This window comes from Octodon degus, unplaced genomic scaffold (assembly GCF_000260255.1).
Source record: "Octodon degus isolate 3935 unplaced genomic scaffold, OctDeg1.0 scaffold00042, whole genome shotgun sequence".
NCBI classification, from domain to species: Eukaryota; Metazoa; Chordata; class Mammalia; order Rodentia; family Octodontidae; genus Octodon; species Octodon degus.
In genome coordinates this window covers 3385055-3410736 of record NW_004524618.1, presented here as the reverse complement: position 1 = coordinate 3410736, position 25682 = coordinate 3385055, and the positions used below count along the sequence as shown (strand labels likewise).

The window sequence follows — 25682 nt, the reverse complement described above, 5'->3', positions numbered from 1 at the left end:
AGAATATCCTTTTCTTCTGAGCTTAGGCTGGCTTCTCTGTTGGCAGAGCTGGAACGAAAGAGGCCCTAGGTTACTGCCAGGTTCTGAAGTGCACTCAGGAATTGTGATTGCCCAGGAACAAAAATTCTAGCACCGAGAGTGGATTCCACTCAAACCCTGGGCTGCTCTGTTTCCCAGGATCCTCCTTGGTCCCTGCAGTTTTGAAGCTGTCTGATGCAGGCCGGAGCTGGGGAACACCTGAGGGGTCTGGGGTTGGGTTCTGGGCACAGACAGAGAAGAGATGCAAGAAACCTTCTCTACATCTGGGGTTCCACAGGCCTGGCTGTGTGTACACCCAGGCTCACACGCATGTGACCTGAGGCAAGCCTCCGAGCTTTTCTTCTGAGCCAAAGGCTCTTCTCTTGCAAAATGGGGGTGACAATCTTGCCAGTGCGTCCTCATGCCTGAAGGGGCTGGCCATGAGCCCGGCAAACACAGCACCTTGATGGGCTGGATTTCATTCCAGAGCAGGTCAGTTGGGGATTTGTTTACTTTACAAGGGGATTTCTCATTTCATAAAAATCGTATTGGTGAATTTTTTGTACATGGAGTTCTTTAATGATTTGAAAAATAAAATTTTGATACATACACGTGTATTTTACCCGACTTCACACTGAGCTGAGCTCAGCGTCAGTGGGGAGCTAAAGGGCTGACTGTGGCGGCCCAGGACTCTGTCTCTGACACAGAATGTTTGCCAATGACTGCTCACATTTGTGGGTGACATGGAGGGAAGGAAAGAGAGTGTTTTAGCTAGTACCCCAACTGCCTTGGAGGAGTTGGAATTGAATAAGCATAAACATAGTGGGTTTTAAATGAGCAACATGCAAAGGAAATGGAAGAAACAGTTTTGTTCATATTAGCAACATAGAATAAAATGTTCATCTTGCTCCACAAACAATAACTCTCCACTCGCTTTCCCTTAACTCTGGTCCTTGCTCTTTTGTCTCAAGTAGATTCTTTTTTTTTTTTTTTTTTTTTTTTTTTGCGGAACCGGGGATTGAACTCAGATCCTTGTGTTTGCCAGTCAAGCGCTTATCCTACTGAGCCACCTCCCCGGCCCCTTCAAGTAGATTCTTAATAAAGAGTTCTAAGAATAAATGAAAAAAAGAAAAATCACAGGTTCTGACCCATGATGTCAGTGGCCCAAGTGCAGGTAGCTGGAGGTTCACAAGCAGGTGCCAGATGTGGGTCACCCATGAGCTCCCTGGCAACCCCATGGCTCTCTGCTTCCTGGGGTCCTGGCCCCAGAGCTCACATTTCTTAGAGTGTGTTTGCAGTTTAGGGTCAGCAAGTTAAGAGAGGAGGAAGCAGCGAGGGTCTGCCTCTGTTCTTCCCTGGTGGTCTGTCTGCAGCCATTGGTGCAGGCGAAGATTGGAATCCCCCAACCCCACACATGGGGCAGGGTACCAGAGGGTGGTCTGCCAGTGCAAGTACAGGAAGCACAAGAGGAAGCAGGAGCGAGCCGCAGAGGCTGGCGGGAGCCGCAGAGGTTAGTGGGTGTGGACGGGAGCTCGCACGAGGCAGGTCCAGTTTACGTAAGCAAGAATGCTCTGGTGGTCACAAGCCCGGAGCCAGAACGGACCACCTCCCTCGTGACTTCCTCTTTGATTCTGAGCACCTGTAAATACCAGACCACACTCAGTGACTTGCGGGTTCCTTTCTGGTCCAGAGAGTTTGACTCTTATTGTCAGTCAGCCAACACTGGTCCTTTCTAGTTGTGTTTGAAGCTTAGGGGACGTGGCCCTTGTACCTAGCTCCTCTGTGGAGGGCCCCACTTGCGTCCGTGAGGTGAATGATGCCAGGGCCTGAAGGTGGCACAGGATGTGCACTTGTCCTTTAGTCTGGGGCTCCCAGGGTGTTTGTTTGATGCCTGCCAAGTCTCAGAGCCTGTGGTGACAGAGATGGGCCCGTGACTCCAGACCTGCCCCCCAGGGTGCCTCACCAGGACTGGCTTTGGTGAGCTCACAGCTTCCTCCACAGGAGCCTCCCAGCCACAGGAGAGCGAGGCACCACTTCCCAGTTGTACTCATTCCATTTCGTTGGTCAGTTGTGGTAGTGGGGCTTGATGGGCTTGGACCCAGGGTGGAACTGTGCTAAATTGCTAAGCTGCCCAGGCTCATCTCAGGCTTGCAGTCCTCCTCCTCCAGCCTCCCAGAGAGCTGACATGACAAGTGTGCGCCACCACATCTGGCTCGTCTCCCCATTTTAAAGACAAGGACGCTAAGGCCCAAGGGCGAAGTGAGTTGGCCAAAGCCACCCTGCACTCTCCTCCATGGGCCCCTGGCCTCTTCTCTGTGCTCTGGAAGTTTCTGCAGAGGAGGGAACATCCGGTTCTGGAGAGTCATTGGTTGAGAGGTCACCCCAGGTATAACCACAGGGCTCCAAGTTTTCAAAAGAGCCCTGCCAGTGTGGGAAGGAACACTGCTGGCTGGGGGCAGGGCACACGCACCGGGATGTCCCTTCCTGCGCTCTGTGCTAGGGAATGGGACCCAGCCAGCCCACGAAGCCTGGCCTGCCCCAGTTTCCCTGGCTCCACTGGCTCCTCCCACCTCTCACTCTGCTGCTCCTGAACCCTCCTTGGTTTTCTAAAAGCCAGGTTAGGTTTGGAGCTAGGCTCAGCAGGACTGGAATCCAATCCCGCTATGTTTGGGCCTGGACCGTGGGTGAGTCACAGCCCTCGGCTTCTTCTGTTAGGTGGGGGATGCTACTTGATGGTTCTGCGGGGCTTGTGTGTAGATTGTGTGGGCTCAGTCACTTGATCTGTCCCTTCCATGTGGTACTGTGTGGCTTGGCCCGTCAGGACCATGCGCCCAATGCTGTAAGAGTTGTTAGTGCCAGAGCTGACAGGTGTGGGCTGTGGATTGAACCTCTGTCCAGTGTCAGGAACGGCACGTCCTTAGAAAAAGCCACTTTGAGAGTAAGTCTGCAAAAGGAATTGATACCTCTAGGCCTTACTCTCCTTGCCCTACCCTTGGCGAAGGTCCCCTCGCAAACCTAGACTCGCTGACTGTAGGAGGAGGCAAAGCATTTATTCTGAGAATTCCCAGAACAGCTTGATGGATGCTGCCCAGAACACCCTTGAACATATAACCTGGAGTGCTGTTGTGAGTTCATTCCCCAAGATAAATTCCTGGCAGGGGACTTGGTGAGTCAGAGGCTTTACATTTCTCATTTTGATGTGTGTTGGCAAGTGGCCTCCTGAAAAGAACCTGCTGCTACCCGCAGGACGTGGGACTTAGGGTTTCTTCCCAGCATTATCAGTGACAGGTCTTTCTGAGCTTCAACATCTTTGTCTTTCAGACAGAACAGAAATAGTATCTTGTAGTTGTTTTTTTTTTTTTTTCTTTTCTTTTGTATTTTAGGGAAGGGTCTACAGGGTGTTCAGGGTCTCACTACTAGATCAGACTCGTAGTGATTCTCCTGTTTACAGCCTCCCAAGAGCTGGGATTATAGGCGTGTGCCAACATGCCCAGTCTCAGAGCACCTTGGGGGCGGGGCTGGCATGGTAGACCCGGGAATTGAACCCCCAGCCCCTGCGCCTACTTGCAGGTGCTTTAATCCACTGAGTTATTTGGCTGGTCCTTATCTTGTAGTTCTGATATGGTTTTTTTCAGTAACACATGAGGTTGAGTGTCTTTCCATGTATGGGTCAGCCATTATTTTAGGTAAATGCCTATTTATATTCTTGGCCCATTTTAATTTTTGGGGTATGGTTGGGCTCATAACCTTGGATTTAAAGGATTGCTCCCTGGGGAGAGGGCGCAGTCTCCAAGGGTACTCCATGGGGTTTGCATGTGTTTCCTTCTGGGCTGCAGCCTTACTGGGCAGGGGCTGCCCTGGGCATCTGCTTGTCCATAGGTGGGGGTGGGGACGCCCTCCCCGCTTCCTGCGCCCACCCTGGTGGTACATGGGCATCTGGGCAGACTCATGCCATTGGACAGCCACGTGGGGCTCCGTGTCCGACTTGCTGCTGCTTGGACCAGGGCAAGCCAGCCACAGCAGGATTCTAGGAAAGAGCTTGTGTGTGTGCACAGCTGGCGAGAGCCTGGGGATTTCTTGGGGTTGCTGGGGCAGATCTGAGCTGTGTGTGCAGAGTGCAGATATTCCAGGTAGTAAGAGCGTCCTAGAAGTGTTCTTATGCACGGCGTGTGGAACAGCAGCCCATTCTCTATTACCCAAGGGAAATAATTATAAAGTAAGTGAGTAAACACACTGGGTTTGATGGCACGAGCCTGTGATCGCAGCACTCTGAGGCTGAAGCAGGAGGATCCAGCCCAGCCTACACAATTTTAGCAACTTAGTGAGATCCTGTCTCAAATAAAATCCATCAATAAGAGCTGAGGGGGGCTGGGGAGATGGCTCAGTGGAATAAGTGCTTCCCTGGCAAGTGCAAGGACCTGAGCTCAATCCCTGGTTCTGAAAAAAAAAAAAAAAAAAGAGCTGAGGGCTGGGGAGATAGCTCAGTAGAAGCGCCTGCCTGGCAAGCACAGGGTCCTAATTCAATCCCCACTACTCAAAAAAAAAAAAAAAAAAAAAAAAAAAGTAAATAACTTTAGACTGGGTGTGGTGGCACACACCTGTAATCCCAGCACTTGGGAGGCTGAAAACAGGAGAATCACTACAAGTATGATCTACATAGTGAGACCCTGTAGACCTGATACTAAATACATAAAAATAAAAATAAAAAAAAAAAACTGAGAATGTAGCTCAGTGCAGAAGTCCTGGATTCATTCAATCCCTAGTACTTCTCTAAAAAAAGAGTAAAATAAATAATAATTTTTTTTTGTGTGTGTGTGTTTTGTTTTGTTTTGAGACAGGGTCATGCTATGTAGTGCAGCCTGGCCTTGAACTCACAGCGAACCTCCTGCCTCAGCCTCCCAAGTGCTGGGATTACAGGCCTGTGCCACCACACCCGCCTATAAATAATAAAATAACAATGGCAGATCTCTTCTTTCATATGTATTTGGAGCCCACTGATGGAAACCGGGGAGGTGGAGACTAATTTTCTCTCCATGCTGCCCTTGGTGTGTGAGAATTCCCAGGAAATTCAGGAAATAAAAATGGGATCTACCCCACACCGAGGGGCCAGGCATGCACTAAGCACCTCCCTGGCATTGTCCCGTTTAATGCTCTCTCCAACCACCAGGTGTGGCCTCTTAAGTACTCTCCTTTTACAGATGTAGAGGCGGGGGCTCAAAACACTGGATGAGTGTCCGCGACCCCGGACCAGTCGCGGCAGTCTGCTGGCCCTAGAAGCTCTAGAGTTTGCTCTCACTGTCCTATACCAAGCTAGAGGCGCGCCTGGGATTTAGTGTGCGGATCTGGCGCCACTCACAGGCTTCCCTCTTTGCACCCTGACCCCTGTGAAAGCAGGGGGGAGAGTCCACTGAGTGGTGTCCTGGCTCCATGCCACAGCGCCCAGCTGCCACCTCTGTGGCCAGGGTAGCTAGGGTGGGCTCTGCCCTGGGCTTCCGCATGTGGGCTGGGAGAGCTGGAATCTACAGCTCAGCTCTTTTGTCTGCGTGGGCCTGGGTGGGAGCAGGCCTGTGGGGAGGGGGCCTGTTCCCTGGGGGTGGGCTCTGGCCAAGGGAAACAGGCTGAGGTCAGAGGTAGGCGGCGCCCACCCTTCTGGAATGCTTGGATGACGTGACTTTGGAGGGGCGCTGGCAGGAGGTAGGCTATCCGCTTCCCCTCTCACCTCGGGCTGATGAGGAATCAGGAATTGGGAGCAGGGCAGGAAGCCCAACCAGATGCAGGGCCTGGCAGGCTTCCCTGCCCCGTGCAGGGCTCTTCTGCAGCCAGCTTGGCAGGCTCCCCTCCTGTCCCCCCAGGGGACCCAGCAACAGATGATGCCCTGGGGTTGTCCAGGCAGCAAGCAGAGTCCCCATAGCATGAAGGGCTGGGAGAAGGGGGCTGGGCTCAGAAGTCCTGACCTGGTGCTCTCTTCCCGCGTTCCCAGGGCTCTGAGTCTAGAGCCAAGATTGGGAGGGCAAAGGTTTGCCTCTGAGGGGCGCCTGGAGGGAACCGAGTGTGGTACAAAGCCCTGACTCAGGCGCTCTGTCCTGTCTCCAGAACTGCTAACATCCTGCCTCGAAGGTTGCAAGGCCCAGTCAACATGAGCACGAGAAACGCCGGTGAGCGGGGTCCAGGGGTGCCCTGACCCATTCCTACTCTGAGATCTGTCCCAGCCATGTGACCACATCCTGACTCCTCCATCAGGGGGTCCTAGGAGCCCCTGGGTGGATTACTTTTTCTCCAATTCTAAAACTCTGAGTTTCCATGTCCACTGCCTTCTTTGGGGACTCTGCCTGTTTTGGATGAAACTTTTTTATCACCACCCCTGACCTCACCGCGTGCTGGGCTGTCCAACCCCACTGGGCTCCTTCCTCCCCTCTTCTCCTCCCCTGGTCTCTGGGTCTCCCTCGCTTGTCCTTTCCTTCCTCTCCACAGGATGCCATGCTTCCCCCACCCCACCCCCAAATCCCTTAGCTGGTGGTGGGCCCTGCTGCTTTGCTGCCCTCCCTCCCTGTCTTCAGCCCCCCTCCTCTTCAGCCTCAAGGCACCTCCTGCCTCTCACTACCTGTGCTTTCGGGCTGCAGCCCCCTAGCTTCCCCCAAGGACCCAGCTGGCCTATGCTGCACACCCCTGCTCCAGCCCCACTCCCTGGCGCCCTGGCCTGTGTGGTGTCCTCTGCCAAGGGTGCCCCTCTCCTTTGCAGCCCTTCCTCCTGTCCAGCATCACCTCCTGCAGGAAAACCTTCATTATGGTTTGATTTTCATTTGTTCCTTCCAGAACTCTTATTAAAACGATTGCCATTGTGATTGCCATCTGTGATTGCCAGCTGTTAAAAGGACTGGAGCCTTTAGCAGGTGTCTGGGTCATTAGGACGCATTAGTGTGTTCACAGTGGGACCCTAACTTGGATGTCTAGCCACCTCCATGTGTGACTGTCCTGCAGGCAGCATGGTGGGTCCCATCGGGTGCTCTGTACCAGCCACGCATGTGCCCTGCAGCCCCAACCAGTGGGGAGCAGTGAGCGTGGAGAAAGCCCGTGGTCTTCAAGTGATGCTGCCTCTTGTGTCCTTCCACACGTGTGCCTGGGCCTTTCGCTTTTCCCTCGTGTCCTGATGCCTCTCGAAGGCCCACCAGAGCTGCCACCAAGCCCTCGGACCTCTAAGGTTCCAGAACTGAGAGCCGCAGGAAGTGTCTCTCCTTTAGACATTCCCACTTTCGTGTGTTCTCTCAAGGACACAGAAAATAGACTGAGATTCCTTTATTGTGTAGGTTTCAGAACTGTCCTTCCTGGCTTGGAACTTCCCCGTCCGGGTGCCCAGTCTGTGCCCCACCCTGGACTTGGCGCCCCAACACAGCGCATTGTCCCTCTCTCCTGCTTTTTCTCATCAGCCCGGCGTCTCCAGAGGTTGGAGCTGTTCCGTATGTTACTTGCCTTTGGGTTGCAGTGTCTTCCCGGAGCCAGGCATGCAGTAAGCTCTCAGTCGCTTTTCAGTGAAGTTTATCTGTGCATTTTCAGCATTCGTGACGATTGCATTCATCACAGGGAATCTGTATGTGCACATGACACAGCTTGATTTCCCTCTTTCTCCCATCCCCCCACCCCCGCCCTTCAACCCCTTTTGTCTCCACTGCACTGTGTCTTATCAGATAAACAGCAAGGCATTTTGGAGAATCGAGCACACTCCCGATGGTATTAGATCCTATAGGGAGAACAAGGGAAGTCAGGACAGAATGTTTCTTTCCGGGATCTCGTAACTCAGTGGAGGATGGCTCTGGGCATGGCCCAGGATGGACATGCAGGCCTTCACAGTGGTGGCCTCCAGTGCTGAAGAGGTGCAGGAGCTCCAGGTCCCATAAGGTTTTCACTCTGACCCCTCTGAGTCACCATGGGGCACGGAGGTGGGGTGGGCACAGGCTGCCCAAGAAGGTGCAGGCACAGCCCCAGCCCTGCTCGAGAACTGGCCTCTTGTCTCCTTCTCCTCATTGCCGCTGCTGGGTTCCAGGCCTGGAGGCAGGGCTTTGGGGAGACGCTGAGTGCAGACTCCCTCCCGAGACTTCTTGAGGGCAGAGCTGACTCTTCTGGAGTTTTTTTGTTTTTGAGACAGGGTCTTTCCATGCAGTCCAGGCTGGCCTTGAATCCTGGGTAATCCTCCTGCCTCAGCTTCTGAGCTGCTTACAGCCAGGGCTGACTCTCTTTAACGTATTTGGTTGTTGCAGCGTCTCACTATGCAGCTCCGACTCATGGTGGTCCTCCTGTTTTCAGCTTCCCCAGCGCTGGGATTACAGGCATGTACAGCTACATCTGGCCTCTGGCTGGCTCAGCCCACCCTTGCGGCAGGGCTGGTGTGGCATGTGGTGCCGGGGACACCGAGGTCCCTGTGCTTTCCAAAGCTCACCTGAGCAGGTGCTTTAGTCTGCTGAGTTACCTCACTGGCTTCAAGGGCTGACTCTTTTTTTTTTTTAATATTTATTTATTTATTTATTTATTTATTTATTTATTTACTGTGTGGCCAGCTCAGCCCACCAGGGGGTGGGCGGGCCAGCATGTGGTGCTGGGGGATTGAACCGAGGTCTCTGTGCTTTGCTTAAGCTTGGCTTGTTCTAAGTAGGTGCTTTAGACCACTGAGCCATCTCACCAGCCCCTAAAAGTCCGAAGTTCTTTCTTTTTTTTTTTTTTTTTCTAGAACCAGGGATTGAACTCAGACCCTTGCACTTGCCAGGGAAGCACTTATTCTACTGAGCCATCTCCCCAGCCCTCAAGGGCTGACTCTTGATAGAACAAACTCCACTATACCAATGCTTCCATTTATAGAGAGGTGTTTCTGTTTGTTTTTCCATTGGTCCTTGGAGTGTTGATCCTGTTCAGAGTCTCCACTCTGGGGGCTTGGGAGATGGCTCAGTAGAATAAGCGCTTACCTGGCATGCACAAGGGCCTGAGTTCAACCCCCAGTTCTGCCAGAGTCTCCACTATCCTCACCAGTAGGCCCTCCTAGGGGCTCTCAGTACTCCTTAAGTCCCCTAACCTGCCCTATGGCAAGGCTGCAGGAGTGGTTTTCAAAGCCCCCCAGGTAACCCAAGCAACTATTTGCACAGCGGGTGTCGCTGGCCTCAGCTTTAGGAGCTCAGCACGGAGCCCCGCAGGAATAAGCAAGTACTGGAGGTCAGCGCTGTGTCCTGGAGCTTGTGGCAGCACCGGGACTGGCTACGGACTCAGGGCTTTTCTAGTATGGAGATGTCGCGGGTTGGGAAGGCCGTATTCCAACGAAATGAAACATTATAGGATTGTATGAAGTAGAAAGCAAAGCTGCTGTTTCTCCTTCTTTGTATTCTGCTTCCCTCGGATAACTGCCATTACCAACTTGTTATATTTTTCTTTTTATGGTGCGTAGACAGGAATATGTGCAACCCCTCTCCTTCCACACCCCACTGCACTGGTCAGATCCTCTGTGTCATCTGGTTCATCCTCGCTCTATCTCAGGGTACTGTGGGCATTTGTCCATAACAGTATAAAAGGTCCACCTTATCTTTAACAAATAAGTATAGTTCATATAACTTTATTTTTATTTTTACTTTTGGTACCAGGGATCGAACTCAGGACCTAGGGCTTGCTGGGCAGGTACAGGGCTGCTAAGCTACAACCCTGGCTCCCATATAACTTTTTTTTAAAAAATATTTATTTATTTTTATTTATTACATTTATTTATTTTGTGTGTGTGTGTGTGTGTGTGTGTGTGTGTGTGTGTGGCCAGCTCAGCCCACCAGGGGGCGGGGCTGGCTGGCATGTGGTGCTGGAGGATTGAACCGCGGTCCCTGTGCTTTGCCAAGCTTGTTTCAAGTAGGTGCTTTAGACCACTGAGCCATCTCTCCAGCCCTCCCATATAACTTTAACTCAGTGAACATTAAATGGTCCTTTTTGTTCATGCAGTGAGCATCTTTGTATATGGACACACAACACATACACACCCACACACATACTTTATTTTTTAATTTAATTTTTTTTTTATTTTCCACACACATACTTGCACATGCTCATATAAATAGTTTCATAGAAAAATAAATAATAATAAATTTTAAATAATAATTTTGTAGAGGTCTGGTTTGGGACTGGGGAGTGCTAGAGTACTCTCCAAAACATTGTTCCGGTGTGGTCCGGGCTGCGTTTCCCAGTGGCAGCCTTGTGCCGTGTCAAAGCCCAGCTTTGCTGAGCACAGCAGAAAGGAAGGTGTGAGCGCGTCAGCTGCGGAGCGGGAGCGTGGGGTCACTTCCCCTGCAGGCTGTGTGTGGAGGGGCTGCTGGCCTCGGGCCCTGCCTGGCTGCTGTGTTGCCCGGAACAGGAAACCAGACCTTGTCTGTTGCCCTCTGCCTTGGTCTCCAGGGTGTGATGACGGAGGGGCACACACACAGGATGGGGGTGGGGCACTAGGCCTGGGTCAGGTGATTTGGGAGCGTGTGAACAAGGATCCCCCATCTAAACGTTCCTAGTTTCACAGTTGTGTCCTCAGCAGCCCAGGAGCACAATTCTGTGGGTGATTCAGGAGAGCATAGATCTGTTTAAAGTTTCCAAGATGATAGCTCCCCAGTGCCAGTGTGTATCTAGAGTCCCCCACCATTTCCACTGGAAGGGGAGCCTTGTCCCTCCAGCTTGGGCACACTGTCAGCTCTCTGGGCCCTTGGGCATTACCCTGGAGAGCCGCTGCCCACTGCTGGCCTCTCCACTGGAGCACCTGCTGGTTCAAGGTGACCTCTGATAAGCTGGCTCAGGGCCAGAGGATGGTGGCGGGGTTGGAGGAAGGAAGTACAAAGGTCAACCGCATGACCCCAGGAACTCTGGAGAATGGCCTAGTGGGCCCACGTGGAAAACTCTGCCAATGCAAAGTAGATTTCTTTCCAGGCCCGGTGCTAATTGGTGCCCTCAGAATCTTCAGAGGAAGAAAATAAACATCTTAGAGTGCAAAAGACTGTGCTGGGCAGGTTGACCCTGCGGAAAGGAGCACAGAAGTCATGTTTATTGAGAACGTGCTGCGCCAGGCCCTGGGCTTGTCCTTTACATGCACTCGGTAATTTCTGCAGTGAAGCAGGAGTTGCTGCCTCCCTCCATAGTATGTATGCAGAATGGAGGTGGAGAGAGGAGTCGCTTTCAGGACCTCGCCTGTGGGTGCTGACGACAGCATAGACCTCCGTCCCAACCCAGGCACCTCTTCTGCCTGGCTCAGTCCCCTCCATAAGAATCGGCAGAGCACAGATGGGGGTGCCAGTGTAGATCCTTGTGGCAGAGGTGCTGTGATGTTCCTGGCAGTCTGGTGTCATTAAAGAGGACAAAGTGGTCCAGCCGCAGAGTGACGGCTGTGCTGGCATCTGAGCTCCTTTGCTGCCCTGGACAGACCTTGAGTAGACTGGGTTGCCTGGGTAACTCTCCGTCTCTTCGTGGAGCCGGATATGGTAACACCTGGACTTGGCAAGTCATCTCTGCGTGGGAGGGCCACTGTCCTTGTCATTCCTGATCAATAGCCGATCCCTTCTCTGAGGTCGCTGGTCGAGTCTGAGTCCTGGGAGCTCCCAGCTTACACACTCATTTCCCTTCCAAGAAATATGGGAAAAAGAAAAAAAGCTCCAAACCGCGGGGGAGCTGGCCACGGCACGGCCATCCTTGCAGCGGACACTCCCGGGGATGGTCACTGTTCTCCTGGCTGTGGGCAGCAGAGTTATTGTTTGCTGTGCTACTTTCCCAGGCCAGGCTTATTATTAGTAGCTGCTCCATCACTGCTGTGTGTGTAGGTGTGCACGTGCCTGTGTATGTGTGCACACATGTGCGTGCATGTGTTTGTGTGTATTCCTGTGTACTAATGTCTCACCTCCCGCTCCCCTTCTCCTTCTGTTCCTGGTGTCACAGTACAAGTCTCATGGCAAATCCCCTGACAGCAGTCGCCTCCCTCCTCTTCCCGTCCACTTTGCTTCCCGTGCCAGGAGGTGTGTGAGGGCCTCCGCAGGGAGGGGACAGCACTGACCTGTGGGTAGGTGTGGCCACTTACACCAGGAGCAGAAGTCCTGGCTCCTTTATCCCATGGGGTGGTCTGAATTCAGAGACCATCCTGGCTAAGCTTGAACCTACTGCCCCCCTCTGTCCCCTCTCTCCCTGGCCCCCGTGAGAAAGACTAGTGCATGGGGCCTTTCCAACAGAAGGGTAGAGCTGACTGGCACCTTGGGTGGGCTGGCACTGATTTTTCAAGGGAGAATCTTGGTGTGATGAACTTCTTCCGCAGGGAGCCAGGAGGTAAATGTTTACCTTGTCCCCGAAGGTAAACGCCCTTTCACTAGCTGCTGAACTGTGCTTACTCTAACCTCTGGGCCCACAGCCTTTAGCCATTAAGCCAGAATATCAGGTATCTCTTCATCCACAGATGCCAGAAGGTTTGGAGAGATCCTGTGACCTCTAGGATCCTAGCAGTCAGTGACAGTCCCCTTGGGAACAAGGTGCCCCTTCCCTGCATGAATGCAGCCCCAAGGTAGGGTGCACAGTTTGGGGGCTGGAGAGTAGGCTAGGCCTGGCCAGCTGGTCCCACCCCCATGGTGGCATCAACAGGTGAATCGTAGTTGAGTTTCCATCTGGCCAGGGGCCAGGCTCACCTCGCGGAAGTCCAGTGAGCCAAGAGCCATGGAGACGGACGGTGCCCTGCGCAGCTCCTGAGTCCTGGCCGTGTGCCGTACTTTCCGTCCAGAACGCAGTGCAGGTGTCCACTGACTGGTGCTCGCTAATTAAGCTCAGGCCTCCTAGGGGTGGTGAGGCCGTCACATGCAGTGGTGCCCCTGGGCTGCACTGGCTGGGGCTTCATTCTCAGTGCTCTGGGGCGCAGCTGTGAGTCTGGCTTGCACCCAAGAAAAGGAGCGTGCTAACAGAGATGATGACACGGCCAGGCCTTGCGCTGCAAGTGGCAGCCCAATGTGGCCTCAGCGTAGGCCGCTGTTTGGACCAAGATGCTGCACTGAGCGACAGCAGTGGGACTTTGCCTGCCCTCCCCCCCTGTGGCAACCTGGTCTCCCCCACCTGAGCTGACTTGGGGGATCGGAACCCAGTTGCTGGTGTCTAGCGAGGCTGCGTAGCTGCCTACCATCTGCGCGAAATGACCAGGGACAAGGAAATCGAATCCCTGCCTTTTTAAAATCCAGAAAGAAGGGAAACTCCACCCTGGAAACGTAACCCAAGTAACATGTTTGGAAGCAGGATGTTTAATTGTCAAACTTTTCTTGAGACCCAGCTGCCGGGTAATGTTATCTCGGTGGCTCCCGAGACCAGAGGGGAGTTTATCCGGGCCCCTGATGCAGGCTTGGTAAACAGAGCTGGCTAGCTCCGGTGACCTCTGCCCCACCCCCCTTCTGACACCTGCTCTTTGTCTGCAGTTTATCTCTAAAGTTTCCAGCGCCACCAGGGCCAGCCACCAGGGCCAGCAGGGAGCCATGAGAATCCCTGGGGTCCGGGTGGGGGGGCTAGGAATGGGCTGGGCTGCAGTTTTGTGTAATCATTGCACATCTGGAGTGATAATCTAGGATTCTGCAGGCTTGGATGAGAGCAGACTAGCTTCCTGCCAAGTGGGAGACCGGGGTCTGGAGCCTGTCCTCGCGCCTCCAGGCTTGGCTCCAGGGAGCGCCCTGAGCGTTTCCTCAACCCTGGATGACGGCTGTCCAGGAGAACAGGCCGGGCAGGCAGCACAACCCAGAGCTTTGGGAGAAACCAGGAGAGTGGGGCCTCTGTGGGCCACCTCGCCCTGACTCACGCTCATGCTAGGAGCACGTATGTAGGACGTGGGGTGCAAGGCTTCGCAGGAGGGACCCTTGCGAAACTGGGAAAGAAGACCTGCTGGGGGAGCTGTGGCTGTGCCCTGAAAGCGTCAAGCGGGAAGGTCTCTGCACCCCTGTCCTCTGGCCGGTTCTCCTGAGCGTGTGCCGTTGGTGTGGGTTGAGGTCAAGGGTCAAACAAAGACAATTCCCTGTGCACTTTCAACTATTTTAAAGAGTAAAGGACAAAGGACTTCTTCACGAGGGGCACGTCTTAGTTGTATGCAGGACAGTGCTGGGCTAGGAATCAGGAGGTCTGGGTACCTGCCCAGCTTTGCCATTGGTGGAGGTGGGCACACTACAGTAACAACAGCGCATGCGTGCGTGCGTGCGTCAGTGCGCGCGCCAGACCTGGCAGCCCTGAAGGCTGGGACTGTGGTGTAGATAGGAGACCAAGGGTCCGAGAGGCAGGGCTGAGTTCTCACAGCCAGAAAGAAGGGTGCAGCCATGGTTGGCTCTGGAATTGGCTCCTCACCTGGCCATCCCCTTCCTGGCCCCATCAGTGCCCTGGACCCTAAGCTCCTCCTGTGCCAAAGAAGAGGCCTCTTCCCTCTTGTGAGGCTCGGGCTTGGCCTCCAGTAGGCCCTGCCCCAGTGCAGTGTTAAGCCCCAGTTAAGCCCTGCCTCTATGCTCTGTTCCTCCTGGAGAAATCAGGAACACTTTCTCTTGGATGGGCTGGGCCACTTGGGCCTCCTTGCTTTCGGGGCAGCGCCTGGCAAGCACCCAGGAAGGGTGATGCGGAGAGCTCTCTGCCACCCATGTCCTCTGGTCAGTTCTGCACAGCGTGTGCTGTTGCTGTGGGTGGGGCTGAGGGCTAAGCAGAGATGATTCCCTCTGTGGAGGAGCTGGAGGTCAGAGGGAGATGGGTGGGTTCCGGCCTGTGAGGGGGTGCCCTCTGGGGTGGCCTGCCGTCTGGCCCACAGGCTCCACCTCTTCCCGGTCTGGTGTCCAGGAGTTGCCTTTATTTACCCTACTGGGTTTCTCCAGGCCACTCCTGAGCAAGGGCTGTCTAGACTTTTCAGGCCACCTGGGACTTTGTTTTACATTTAAAAGATGTTGAGCCTGGGTGAGTGGCTCAATTTAAATATCCAGTTTTAAATTTTCATACAGGGAGGTAGTCCTGTGGCTGTCTGAAATTTACCTGGCACCGTGATCACATTGCAAGGCCTTTAGAGGTAGTGGCGTACTTTGCTGAATTCATGTACCTACAGTATATGAGTGACAATGGAATACCGGTCTCTGACAAAAGTAAACAAAAAGGGGGATATAAATGAAGGACCATTTTGTAGTGAAAAAAAAATATATTTATATATATACATACACACAAAATAGTTAGCATAGATGTACAGCTACTTTCTCTTAGTTCAATGAGAAGAAAGTTTTGAACTAATAGTGTTTCAACAAGATATCCTGTCTGCATCTGTACTATGAATAACTACTACAAAGACAACAATATGCAATGTATTAATTATTGTAACTGTCCCACTAATATGTTTTGAAACTGTCTCATTGCTACGTCATTCCCAATAAAATTAAAAAAAAAAAAAAAAAAAAAAGAGGAAGGGCTTGGGTGGGCTCCTGGGTGGACTAATGCTGCTGGGGCGGGAGTGGGTGTCTGTCTAATGGAGGGACGAGCCTGGCCCATGGCTGGCTCTTCTCTTGCGCCCACTTACCCTCCAACTTACACCAGGCGATGCCCCTTGCCAGGTGCTTGTGCCACACTCTCGGAAGCCCCACGCAGCCGAAGCGGCGCAGACCCTCAGTGGAGTCTAGAACAAGGGTGCGCTCAGCTAGAGCAGCCCAGCTCCTGCCCCACGCCAACACCTGGGCCGCAGGCATGTTGCTGTGCTTCTCGGAGCCTGGCCTTCCTCCTGTAGCACAGGGTGTAGCAGTGGTGGCTCCTTCATCAGGCTGAGGATGAAGTGATCTAACGCGCACAAGTAGTCACCCTGTGCTGCCACAGAGTGATGTTCAGCCACGTAAACCGCTATCAAGAGGGCTTTATGATTCATTTCATGAGATGCACATTTCCATATGGTGTAAAGCAAAACATATCCCTGTCTATTATTACAGTAGGTCAGTAGTTAGCTTTGGGCTTGTGCGGGTGGGGATGGCCTTTTACTTACTGTTCCCCATCAGGATTTCCTATCATAAATGTCCCGCCTCTGGGTGGCAAAATCCATCCTAGTTGCAGAGCAAACAACCTGCAGGGTTTGAGGCTGACTCTGAGCTTGGGAGGGAAAGAGAGAAGGCAGAGAAGGGGATAGGAGTTGGGGTGAGGGCGGCAAAACTTGGGCTCCTGTGCAGGACCTGCCCCCAGTCCCCAGGGGCTCAGCCAGTCTGCTGCCAGGGACCAAAGGCTGCTGCTCTTCATGCATGTGCCTTCCTCTCTTTGTGGCCCAGACCCAGGCTCCTGTGTCTATGGTGTCCTCACTGGTGGAGTTGCCCAGAACTCTGGCCTCAGAATCAGTAGGCAGAAGCCAGGGACCCATGGTTTTACACCCTCTGGGTAATTCTTATAGACATCCAGGCACAGGAACAGGTGCTGGGGACCAAGAGCCTGCCTCTCTCCTGCATCTCACACTGCTCCTTAACACACGCTGGACCTTGGGCTGTAGGGAGACAGTAGAATAGTCCTACGGCTGTTGGAGGGGCCCATCTCCCCAGCTATGGCCTCTCCAAGGAGGGACACAGTGGACACAGCAGGCCAGGGTGTGAGCAGCGGGCACTCTCTCTGCTCCCAGAGGCCTGCTGGGCTTGGCAGCCCTCCAGAGTGGGCTGAGCAGGAGCCCCCCAGCGCCTGCAGCAGCCTCGGAACTGAATTACACTCTGGCCCCAGAATATCATACTGCAAGGGACCTAAAGAGGAAAGTGTCCATCCTGCGGCCTGCTACCAGCCCAGAGGCCCTGCTTGCTTGCTCAGCACAGCAAAACGTTTCTGAGCATCTGCTGTGTGCCAGGCACGGAGCGCAGAGTTAGAGGCACAAGGACAAGTCGCACGTCTCTGAACTGCTTCTGCTCCCAAAGTGCTGTACAGAGGGGTTCTGAGGCTGCACTGCAGCAAGATTAACCAGGCTTGCTAAAACTGTTGGTGCCAGAACCCCACCCCACCCAAGGCTAGATCTGCTTATGCAGAATGTCACACAGTGGGGCCTGGGCACCCACAACTTTGGAAGATCCCTTGTGGCATCACGTCCACTATAAAGTTTGAGAACCTGTGAAAATGAGCTACCCAAAAACACTCAGATAACTATAATAATTCCAATTGTATGTTCTTTGTATCAAATGGATCATAAAAAGAAGGAAATTAAAACCATTAGCTTTAATCTCACCACCCCGAGGTAATCACCCTCAGCATTCGATGGAATGCTTGTGTGTGAGTGTGTGTGTGTGTGTTTAGACACACATGGCACCGATTCCGCACAAGGCCTGGGAATAGGCGAGATGAGTCCCCATCGCCATGCCGCCGCGGTGCCCAGAAGCAGCTCTTGGCCCAGCCTGTGGCCCAGCCCTGCTTCCCCGCTCACCTGTCCTTACCTTCTCCCGCAGGTCTACATCATCAACGTCACCTGGTCCGACTCCACCTCCCAGACCATCTACCGGAGGTACAGCAAGTTCTTTGATCTGCAGGTGAGTTGGCCGGACCTCAGGTGGTGGCCGGAGTCCCTTTCCTAGGAACTCTCAGCGCCAGAATCTGGGCTGATGGGGAGGGACAGCCAAGGGAGCCCTGGTGCGAGGGCTGGGCTTGGCGCTGTCTTGGGTACTGCATGTAGACAAGGAGCTCTGTTGGCTTCCCTGGATGGTGTCAACAGTCATGCTTTGTCACCCTCCTTCGCATGGGGGATAGAGAGGCAGGGGATGGCTGCGGGTGCTGCGTGCCTGAACAGGCATGTCTGTAAACATGTCTCATCTCATCTAAGATGAGACACAAGCCACCACATCACTGCAGGCAAAGAAAAGCAAACAGAGAAGACTGAAACTGAAAATAAGCAATTTCTTGAACTGCAGGCACAAGCTGGGCCTACCGCTGCGTCTGTCTAACCAAATAAGGCGCTTGCCACCCAGTTCGAACATGTGGACGGAGCCTCGCATCTCCATTTCATGTACTTCCCGCAGGGGAGTGGCAGTGGGGGTCCTGCAGTTACCACCGTATGTACCCCCTCAGTACCAAGTGACGTAGGCTTCTTTTAGTGACAGCCGGCAGTTCTACGCTCATGCTAGCTCAGGCAGACATGCAGCTGGGAACCTTGTACCACCAACCAGATAGTGAGATGGGCAGGCAGACTTGGGCTTCAGGCCCAGCTGAGAAAGGATCAGCTCTCCGCCGGCTCGCTTCTGCTTCCCTCTGGCATCATCCTCAGCTGCAGGTACCTAACCCTGTGTGGAATTGGGCTGTCCAGCTTTTGAATTTCATATCTGTGGATCTACAGCTAAGACACCGATTCTCTCCTAGTTCCAAAGTGATAAATCTCAGGGAAGACTTTAATTGGCCTGACTTTGACCTGGTGACTTCTCTGGGCCAATCAGAATGGTCAGGGATAAAAGGTCATGTAGCGAAGACACATCCACTAGGGAGCCAGTGTGTGTGTGTGTGTGTGTGTGTGAGTGTCAGAGGCACGCGCTGTACCAGAGAAGAGAGAATCACTGTGAGCTGGGCAGCAACCGTGCTACTGCGAAGGTGTCTCAATTACCTTTCAGTCATTGCCAGGACAAAGTACCCAACACCCAAAATCAAGGAAGGAAAGGTTTATTTAGCTCACAGTTTGTGTAGGTTTCAGTCCATGCCTGGCCGGCTCCCAGGCAGAGTGGCACATGGCAGAGGGCAGCAGTTCATGGCAGCAGAAAACAGCAAAACAATCAGAGCAGCAAAGCAGGAGCAGCGGCAAGGGAACAGAGAGAGAGCGGGTCTACCCATCCAGGCTATCCCCTAATCCCAGCAGCACTCACACCTGTAATCCCAGCTTTGGGTCACGAAGCCAAATTCTAGAAGCCACCCCATAACTGCATGAGGCTTTGAGGGGACAACCAGACGCAAACCATAACAGAAGGGCAAGCTTAGATATTCTAGATTCTTTCTCAAGGTGTTAGCTTATAGCACCCACGAGAGTCCAAATACTATATAAAGGACCTGTTACACTGTCTTGTTTAGGAAACAATAACAAGGAAAAAGGCTGTGCATGTTCAGTACAGATTAAGTATGTTTTCAGTTTTGATCCACTTCTGGTTGAATCTACAGTGCGTAGATTCTGGTTTAGGCCCACAAAGAAGAGACAACCACCCCTCGTCCTCACAGCCAGGGCCTCCACCTTGCCCACCAGCCTTTGGTGGCAGGGTGTCTTGGGGAGGCAGGCTTGCGGGTTGGCCCTGACACCTGATTCTGTCTCATTGTCCTTATTGTTCTGCTTCTGAGACAAGCCAAAGGAGAGCTGGTTTCCTGTACTACAAACTCTCTCCTAATCCAGCTGTATGGGCCGAATGTCCCCCTGAAGATGGGATTGAAGGCTGCTCCTTGCCCTAAGGCCTCGCCCCTCTTCTCCTCTCCGTTCCTGTCCCGTCTCAGGAGTCCTTCCTGCTTGCTCTGCTTGGACCTGCCGGTGCCTGTCAATGGGCGCAGTGTGCTGCACAGGAAATGGCAGCTCAGCTGGGGAAGGGGACCCTGAAAGAGCTCATTGATGAGCTGGCGGGGTCCGAGAGACGTGGAAACTTCCAAATCAGAACTTTTCTTCCCACTCTTCCGTTCTGTTCCCCCACCCCCTCCCAAGTTACAGAATCTCACAAGAAAGGAATGTTGCGTCCCCACATCTCCCTTGCCGTGGGAGGGCCCATTTCCCCGTGTGGGGAGGGGACACAAGCGTGGAGCAGTCCTGGTCTTGCATGGTCATGAGCGTGGTCAGACTTGTCCAAGCGGGACATCACCGCCCGATACAGTCAGCCCTCCGTGCCCGCAGAGCCAGCCAGTCGCAGATTGAAAATACTGAAGCAACTGCTTTCGCCCGTCCTAGACCTATTCAGCCTTGCTCCTTGTCACTGCTCCTCCCTCTCTCTCTATAGATAGCATGGCAGTTGTTACCGTAGCATTTAGATTGTGTTGGGCCTTATAAATAAACTAGAAAAGATTCAAGGTCTATGGGAGAACATGCATAGATAACATGCAGGTACTCTGCCATTTATATAAGGGACAGGAGCATGTGTGGATTTAGATATTTGTGTGAGTCCTGAAAACGAGTCCCCAGGGTACTGAGGACAGCTGTGGTGCCGCTAAGGAGGGGCTGGGACTGTCCCTTGGAAGGTAGCTATTGAGCCATCGAGCGTGGCATCTTTGTGAGCCCGCTTGCACCCCGTGATAACTTCTCATAGCATTTGTTCTCATGCTGCCTTAATCTGTGATGCCTCCTAAGGCAAAGGACCAACGGAATCACCAGCTCTCTGGTGAGTGCTGACACTTCCCGAGAGGCTGTGTAAGTGTGGCTTAGTCAGATGTAGCGGCGCAGGCCTGGAAACCCAGCGCTCAGGAGGCTGAGCAGGAGGATCACTGTGAGTTCAAGGTGAGCCTGGGCTACGTGGTGAGTGCAAAACCACTTGTTTGAAGTGAAAAGACAAGGAGGGAGATAGGCAGAGGTGAGGAGAGAGAGACAGAAACAGAGCCTTAATTGGACACCTTTCTTGGGACTGGACCCTGGCCGCACCTCAGAGCAGGCTCCTAACTACTCCAGACTCGGTTTCCTTGTCTTGGGTAAAGATTTGCATAGTACTCACCCAGTGGGGTTGTCACGAGGATCTGTGAGTCCACCCCCCCCCCATGCTTGTCTAGCGAGTTACCTGACTAGAGAAGACATACGAAGAAAGTGTCATGAAGGAGCTTCCTTCGGAGCGCCGCGCTCTGCCGATGAGCTGCTCTGTGCCCGGTCCTCTGCCAGGGTTCAGTGGCCTGCAGCCCACGCGTCCCCTTGTGGCAGCTCTGGGTGCTGGGGGCAGGGGTGCAGCCACAGAGTGCTCCCTTTTGGGCTGTGCCCACCCCAGGATCCCACCCCACCCCCGAAGCCTGCCAGGGGAAAGCTGCTTCTCTGGCTTCACAGACCTGTGGCTCTGGCCTCCAGGGAGAGCCTCACCACAGCTTCGGGGCTTCTGGGCCCCCTCCCGGCCCCCAGGGAGGAGCCACCTAATGGAGCCAGTTTAGACAGTGAGCCATACATGGACTGCTAAGGTACCACTTGGAAATCTGCATGAGGCATTCAGGGAGTAGTGGGGAGCCTGGACACCCCTTGGATGGCCCCGGACACACCTCTCAAGAGTTGATTATTCTGTCCTCTGCGGGGTGTCTCCATATGCTTCCTCTTATTTCTCCCCTCTTCTGATGGTGTCTCTTGCCCTGGGTGGGATGTGGCTCACCAGGAGGGGCTTTGGGACCCACCAAGCAGTCCTGACGTCCTCCAGCAGCCAGCTGGGGGCCGTGTGGCACACGCAGACCCGTTTCTCCCTCTGGGGGCCGGCGAGGAGATGCTGTGTGGCACCTGCCCTTCATGCTGCAGCCGGCAAGCACCTCGGGGGTCTTTGGCTGCCCATCTGAACAGGACCCCCATCTCAGTTACTTTTCTCTTGCTGCTGAGACAGAGTACCTGATGCTCCAAATTAAGGAAGGAAAGGTTTATTCAGCTCAGTTTGCAGAGGTTTCAGTCTATGTTATCCGGCTCCAAAGCAGGGTGGCTCATGGCAGAGGGGCAGCCGCTCAGCCTCTTTCCCTCCCCTATATTGTACACAGGTTACACTATAAGGGCAAGCGTAGCACCCACACCCCCAGTCCCAGCCCTAGAGAATGAACCAATCACAAACTCTAGATTCAGCTGCCTCTGAAGAGCTCCTCCCCCTGACTGCTTGAGGCTTTGGGGTGGGGACATCCCCACACAAACCACAACACCCCCAGGCCCAGCTTTCCCATTTTGCTTGCCTGCTGCATCCACTCCAGCATAAGGCTCATCCTACCCAGCTCCGGTGAACCAAAGAAGGGAGGCAGGATGTCCCTCGGGTCGGCACCCTCCAAGCTCTGCTGGCACATGACTGCTCTGTATGTGGAGCTCCCCTGAGCAACCTGGCACAGACTGTCCCTGTCACAGAGAGGAAGGAGGTGAAAGTCAGAGGGCTTGTGCTCGAAGGAGAGCCAGTGTCCCCTTTGAGGTGACCAAGGGCATCAGTGAACCCTCCAAGGGATGCTCAGAGCTGTGGTGGCACACTGGGAGCTCTTCATAGAACGTGGGGGATGTCGCAGACAACCGCAAGAGACTGCAGGCAGTGAGTGGGTAACTGCTCCTTCGGCGCCTGCCTGGAGCCATGCGTCTGTGTAGAGCACACTGGGCCTTGTCGCTGCTCCCCTTCCCACGCTTCCACCCGGGTCCTCACTCACTAACTGCTGCTGTGGGGCTGGCTTGGGGTTGCTGGCGAAGCGCAAGGCGGCCAGTTTGATTTCTGTAAGCAGCAGGCCCCGTTCAAGTATAAGTATGTTCCAGGTACTGCACAGGAAGTACTTATACTAAAAAATAAAGCTAGTGTTCCTTATGTGAAGTTCAGATTCCACTGTGTGTTCTCATTTGCTAGATCTCAGAGTGTCGCAGCTGGCTGGGCCAGCCTCACTTGGCGGCAGAATGCTCAGGCTGAGGGACACCAGGCGAGAAGGCTGAGAGCCCTCCTTCCAGGGCTCTGTGCAGAGGGGAAAAGGCTTCGATGCAATGAAGGGCCCTGCAGAGGAGATAAACGTAGCAACGCTGAGGTGTGTCGTCACACTCTGGGCTGAAGCGCAAGGAGAGTGCATCCTCCTTGGGAAGGGGACAGAGAGGTCTTGACTGATGGCAGCAGGCTGGAGGGACAGCTTGGCCGCATGCCCTCACCCCGCGTGGGGAGATTTGGTTGTTTTTGCATAATCATAATCATGAGGGTTGTGTGTCTCCCGTTATGTTAGATCGGCTTGCCGTTCGTTCCTGCCTCTTGCCTCCCATCTCTCCATCCACCCAGCAGCCTCTTCTGTCCCAAGCACTGGCCAGACTCGGCGGTGCGTTAACAAGCAGACTCAGCACTGGTTCCTGCCTCCGCAGGAGTTACAGCTTCCAGTAGTAAAGAACCGAACAGTTAATATCTTGTACTCTTAGAGGTGCATGAAAAGTGCCCCGAGCTTACTCTGAGGAAACCTCATACTCCGGCACAGGGGCAGATCTCCCTAAGAAGTACCAGAAGAATGCGGTACGCCATCTAATGTGACTTTGGTGATCAGAGATTGTTTTGTGCCAAGCGAAAGTCTGTTCTTAGACTGATACATGGAGGTGCACAAGCCCTCAGGAGGCGCCCGCTGTGGAGGCTTTATCGCGTGTTGTCCAGTACTGTGGCCACTAGCCACATGTGGCTAGAGTTAAATGTAATTTTAAATTTTAAAAATTAACTTTCAGAAGTTCAACGTTTATGTCCTCAGTCATAGCTGGCCTGCGCAGGGGCTAGGGTGGTGTCCTGAGCAGACAGCTGTTAGACTGCGCTGCTGTGACACCCAGCACGGCAAGCCTGACCTGGCCTCCTGCCCACCCCAGAGGCCTCTGACATTCCCGCCATTCTCCAAGTTGCCCCCTAGAAGTTGTGGGGCCCCAGCAAGGAGACCGTGTTAATGCATGAGCTGCCCCCGCTGTCAGAGCATTCCAGCGGAACAGCTATTCCAAGCACCTCTCCTGGCAACCAGGCCAGGTCAAGAGCATTTCATGTGTCCAGCTGAGAACACGGAAGAAGTGAGGCTCTTTGTTTCTTCTAAAAATATCTTATCACTCAGCCCCCTGTGACCAGGAAGGGGACCTGTCCCGGAGGGAGCTGACCAGGACAGGCTGTGAAGTACCCGTATGGCTGTAAGGGGCTGGCTTTCCTGGAGGCACAGTTGAGGGCAGGAGCTGCAGATGCCCTTTTAAGTTACCTTTTCCTGGGTAGCTGGCCCCGTTTCCCTCTTCTGTCAGTTTGCTTGTGTGGGTCCTTCGCGTCAGGTGTCTCCCCCGTGATCCAGGCTCCCTGAGAAAGGACTAGAAGGCTCTCTGAAGCCTGGCCCTGTTGGGGGTTGCTTCACAACCTGACATGTGAGGCGCTGGGCTGCAGCAAAGGCTCTGCAGACGTGGGCTCGGCGGTGCCCTCCAGCCTGAACCGTGGCCAGCGAGTCCACTGGGGTGATACTTGGTCAGAGCCCGGAGAGGCCCTTTAGCCCCCTGCAGCACTTGGAGGACAGCCGAGAAGGTCTTCGGGTTTGCTCATTTGCTCCGGAGGACAGGACTTGTTTCAGAGAGCCTCTTCTCTCTTAGCCATCTCTTCAGGCTTGCCGCCCACGGAGCCAGCCCCAGTCCCACTGCTCTCCAGCTCTCTGGTAGCCTGGCTGGTGATGGCTGGGCCACGCTGGAACCCCACATCCTTAATTGCCTTCAGCCGTGGGGTGGCTGTGTGTGGGTGTTAAGTGGAACTTAGGGAGGTCTATGGGCTCGCTGCATTTTTAGAATAGTTCTTTTTCAAAGTCCTTCACTTTGCAGGTAACGAACTCTTGATTTTTTGATTCGTGAAGCGTGTATGAGCTTTCTTTACTTCGATGTCCAGAGTAGGCTTTAGCTGAGGTCAAAGTGGGTGACCCTTTTGATGATCAGCTTGAGAATGAAAGGAGAAACCCTGTACCACAGCCACTCTGGTCCAGGGAGGGGCTATTTTTTTTTTAAGATAAAATTGACTGTAGGAGAGAAGCAAGGGTCAAAGCCTGGGGAGGCAGCTTGCCAAGTTCCAGGGGCAGTTTTGTGCCAGGGATTTCATGGCGTCTGGACAGCTTCCCTCTGGCATCGGCCGCCAGCTCTAGAGAGGGAGCAGCACCCTGTGCACACTTGCACGCCCTCAGCAGAGAGCTGCGGCCTTGACCCAGGGCCCTTGCCATCCTGGAAGGACTCCGGGAGCTTCGTGTGTTTGCTGTGATGAAACTGGGGAACAGTTTAAAAGGCCACCCGTGGAGCAGGCTGCGGCAGTCTCAGACCACTTTAGCACAACACTCAGCACAAATGAGACTGACCTCAGTTCTAGGTATGGATTACCAGGAAATGTGGATCGACAAAGAGGGTTTCAAAATAACGTTTATGGTGTGATAGCAATTCAACAAGCGTGACAGCAGCGCAGGGGTTCTGCAGCACACACAGTGTGATATGTAAATGTACATAAAAGGTCTAGTAGGGTGCACTGTAGATTAGTAACAAAAGTGTCTCTAGAAGGGGGTTGAGGGGCACCGACGGGTACAGAGGCTTGGTCAAGGGGATCCATAGCCCTAAGGTCTTGAGAGTACACTTCTTGTGTGTGACGTTAGTATTTTAATAATCAGAGACACTGGGCTGGGGAGATGGTTCAGCAGTCTAAATGCCTGCCTGGCAAGCACAGGTTCAATCCCTGGTACACATGCCGTCCCAGCTCTAGAACTCCGGGCGTGGCATGCCAGCCCCGAGACCGGCCACAGTGGCACACGCCTGTATTCCCAGCACTGGGGAGGCTGAGACAGGAGGATCACTATGCGTCCAAGCTGTGTAGTGAGATCCTGTACCAAATATATAAATAAACAAAAGATTAAAAAAATAATAACTGGAGACACATGTGGAAAGAGGAGAAAGTGGGAAATCCAAAATAAAATATGGCTCATATGGTCATTACAGTAAAACAGCACAAAATAGGCAGATTAAAAAATAGACACGAGGGCCGGGGAGATGGCTCAGTGGAATAAGCGCTTCCCTGGCAAGTGCAAGGGCCTGAGTTCAATCCCCGGTTCCA

At 53.5% G+C, this 25682-nt stretch overlaps 1 protein-coding gene across 2 annotated transcripts in view; it reads left to right on the top strand.

Moving 5' to 3' along the window:
* The window catches only part of Sh3pxd2a (SH3 and PX domains 2A), a 200343-nt gene that overhangs the window by 25986 nt on the left and 148675 nt on the right, over window positions 1-25682 (top strand). For both annotated transcript variants that reach the window (XM_023715639.1, XM_004631506.2), the window contains exon 2: window positions 17433-17513. In XM_023715639.1, the coding sequence (XP_023571407.1) occupies window positions 17433-17513 (81 nt within the window). The remainder of the gene's footprint in view (window positions 1-17432; window positions 17514-25682) is intronic.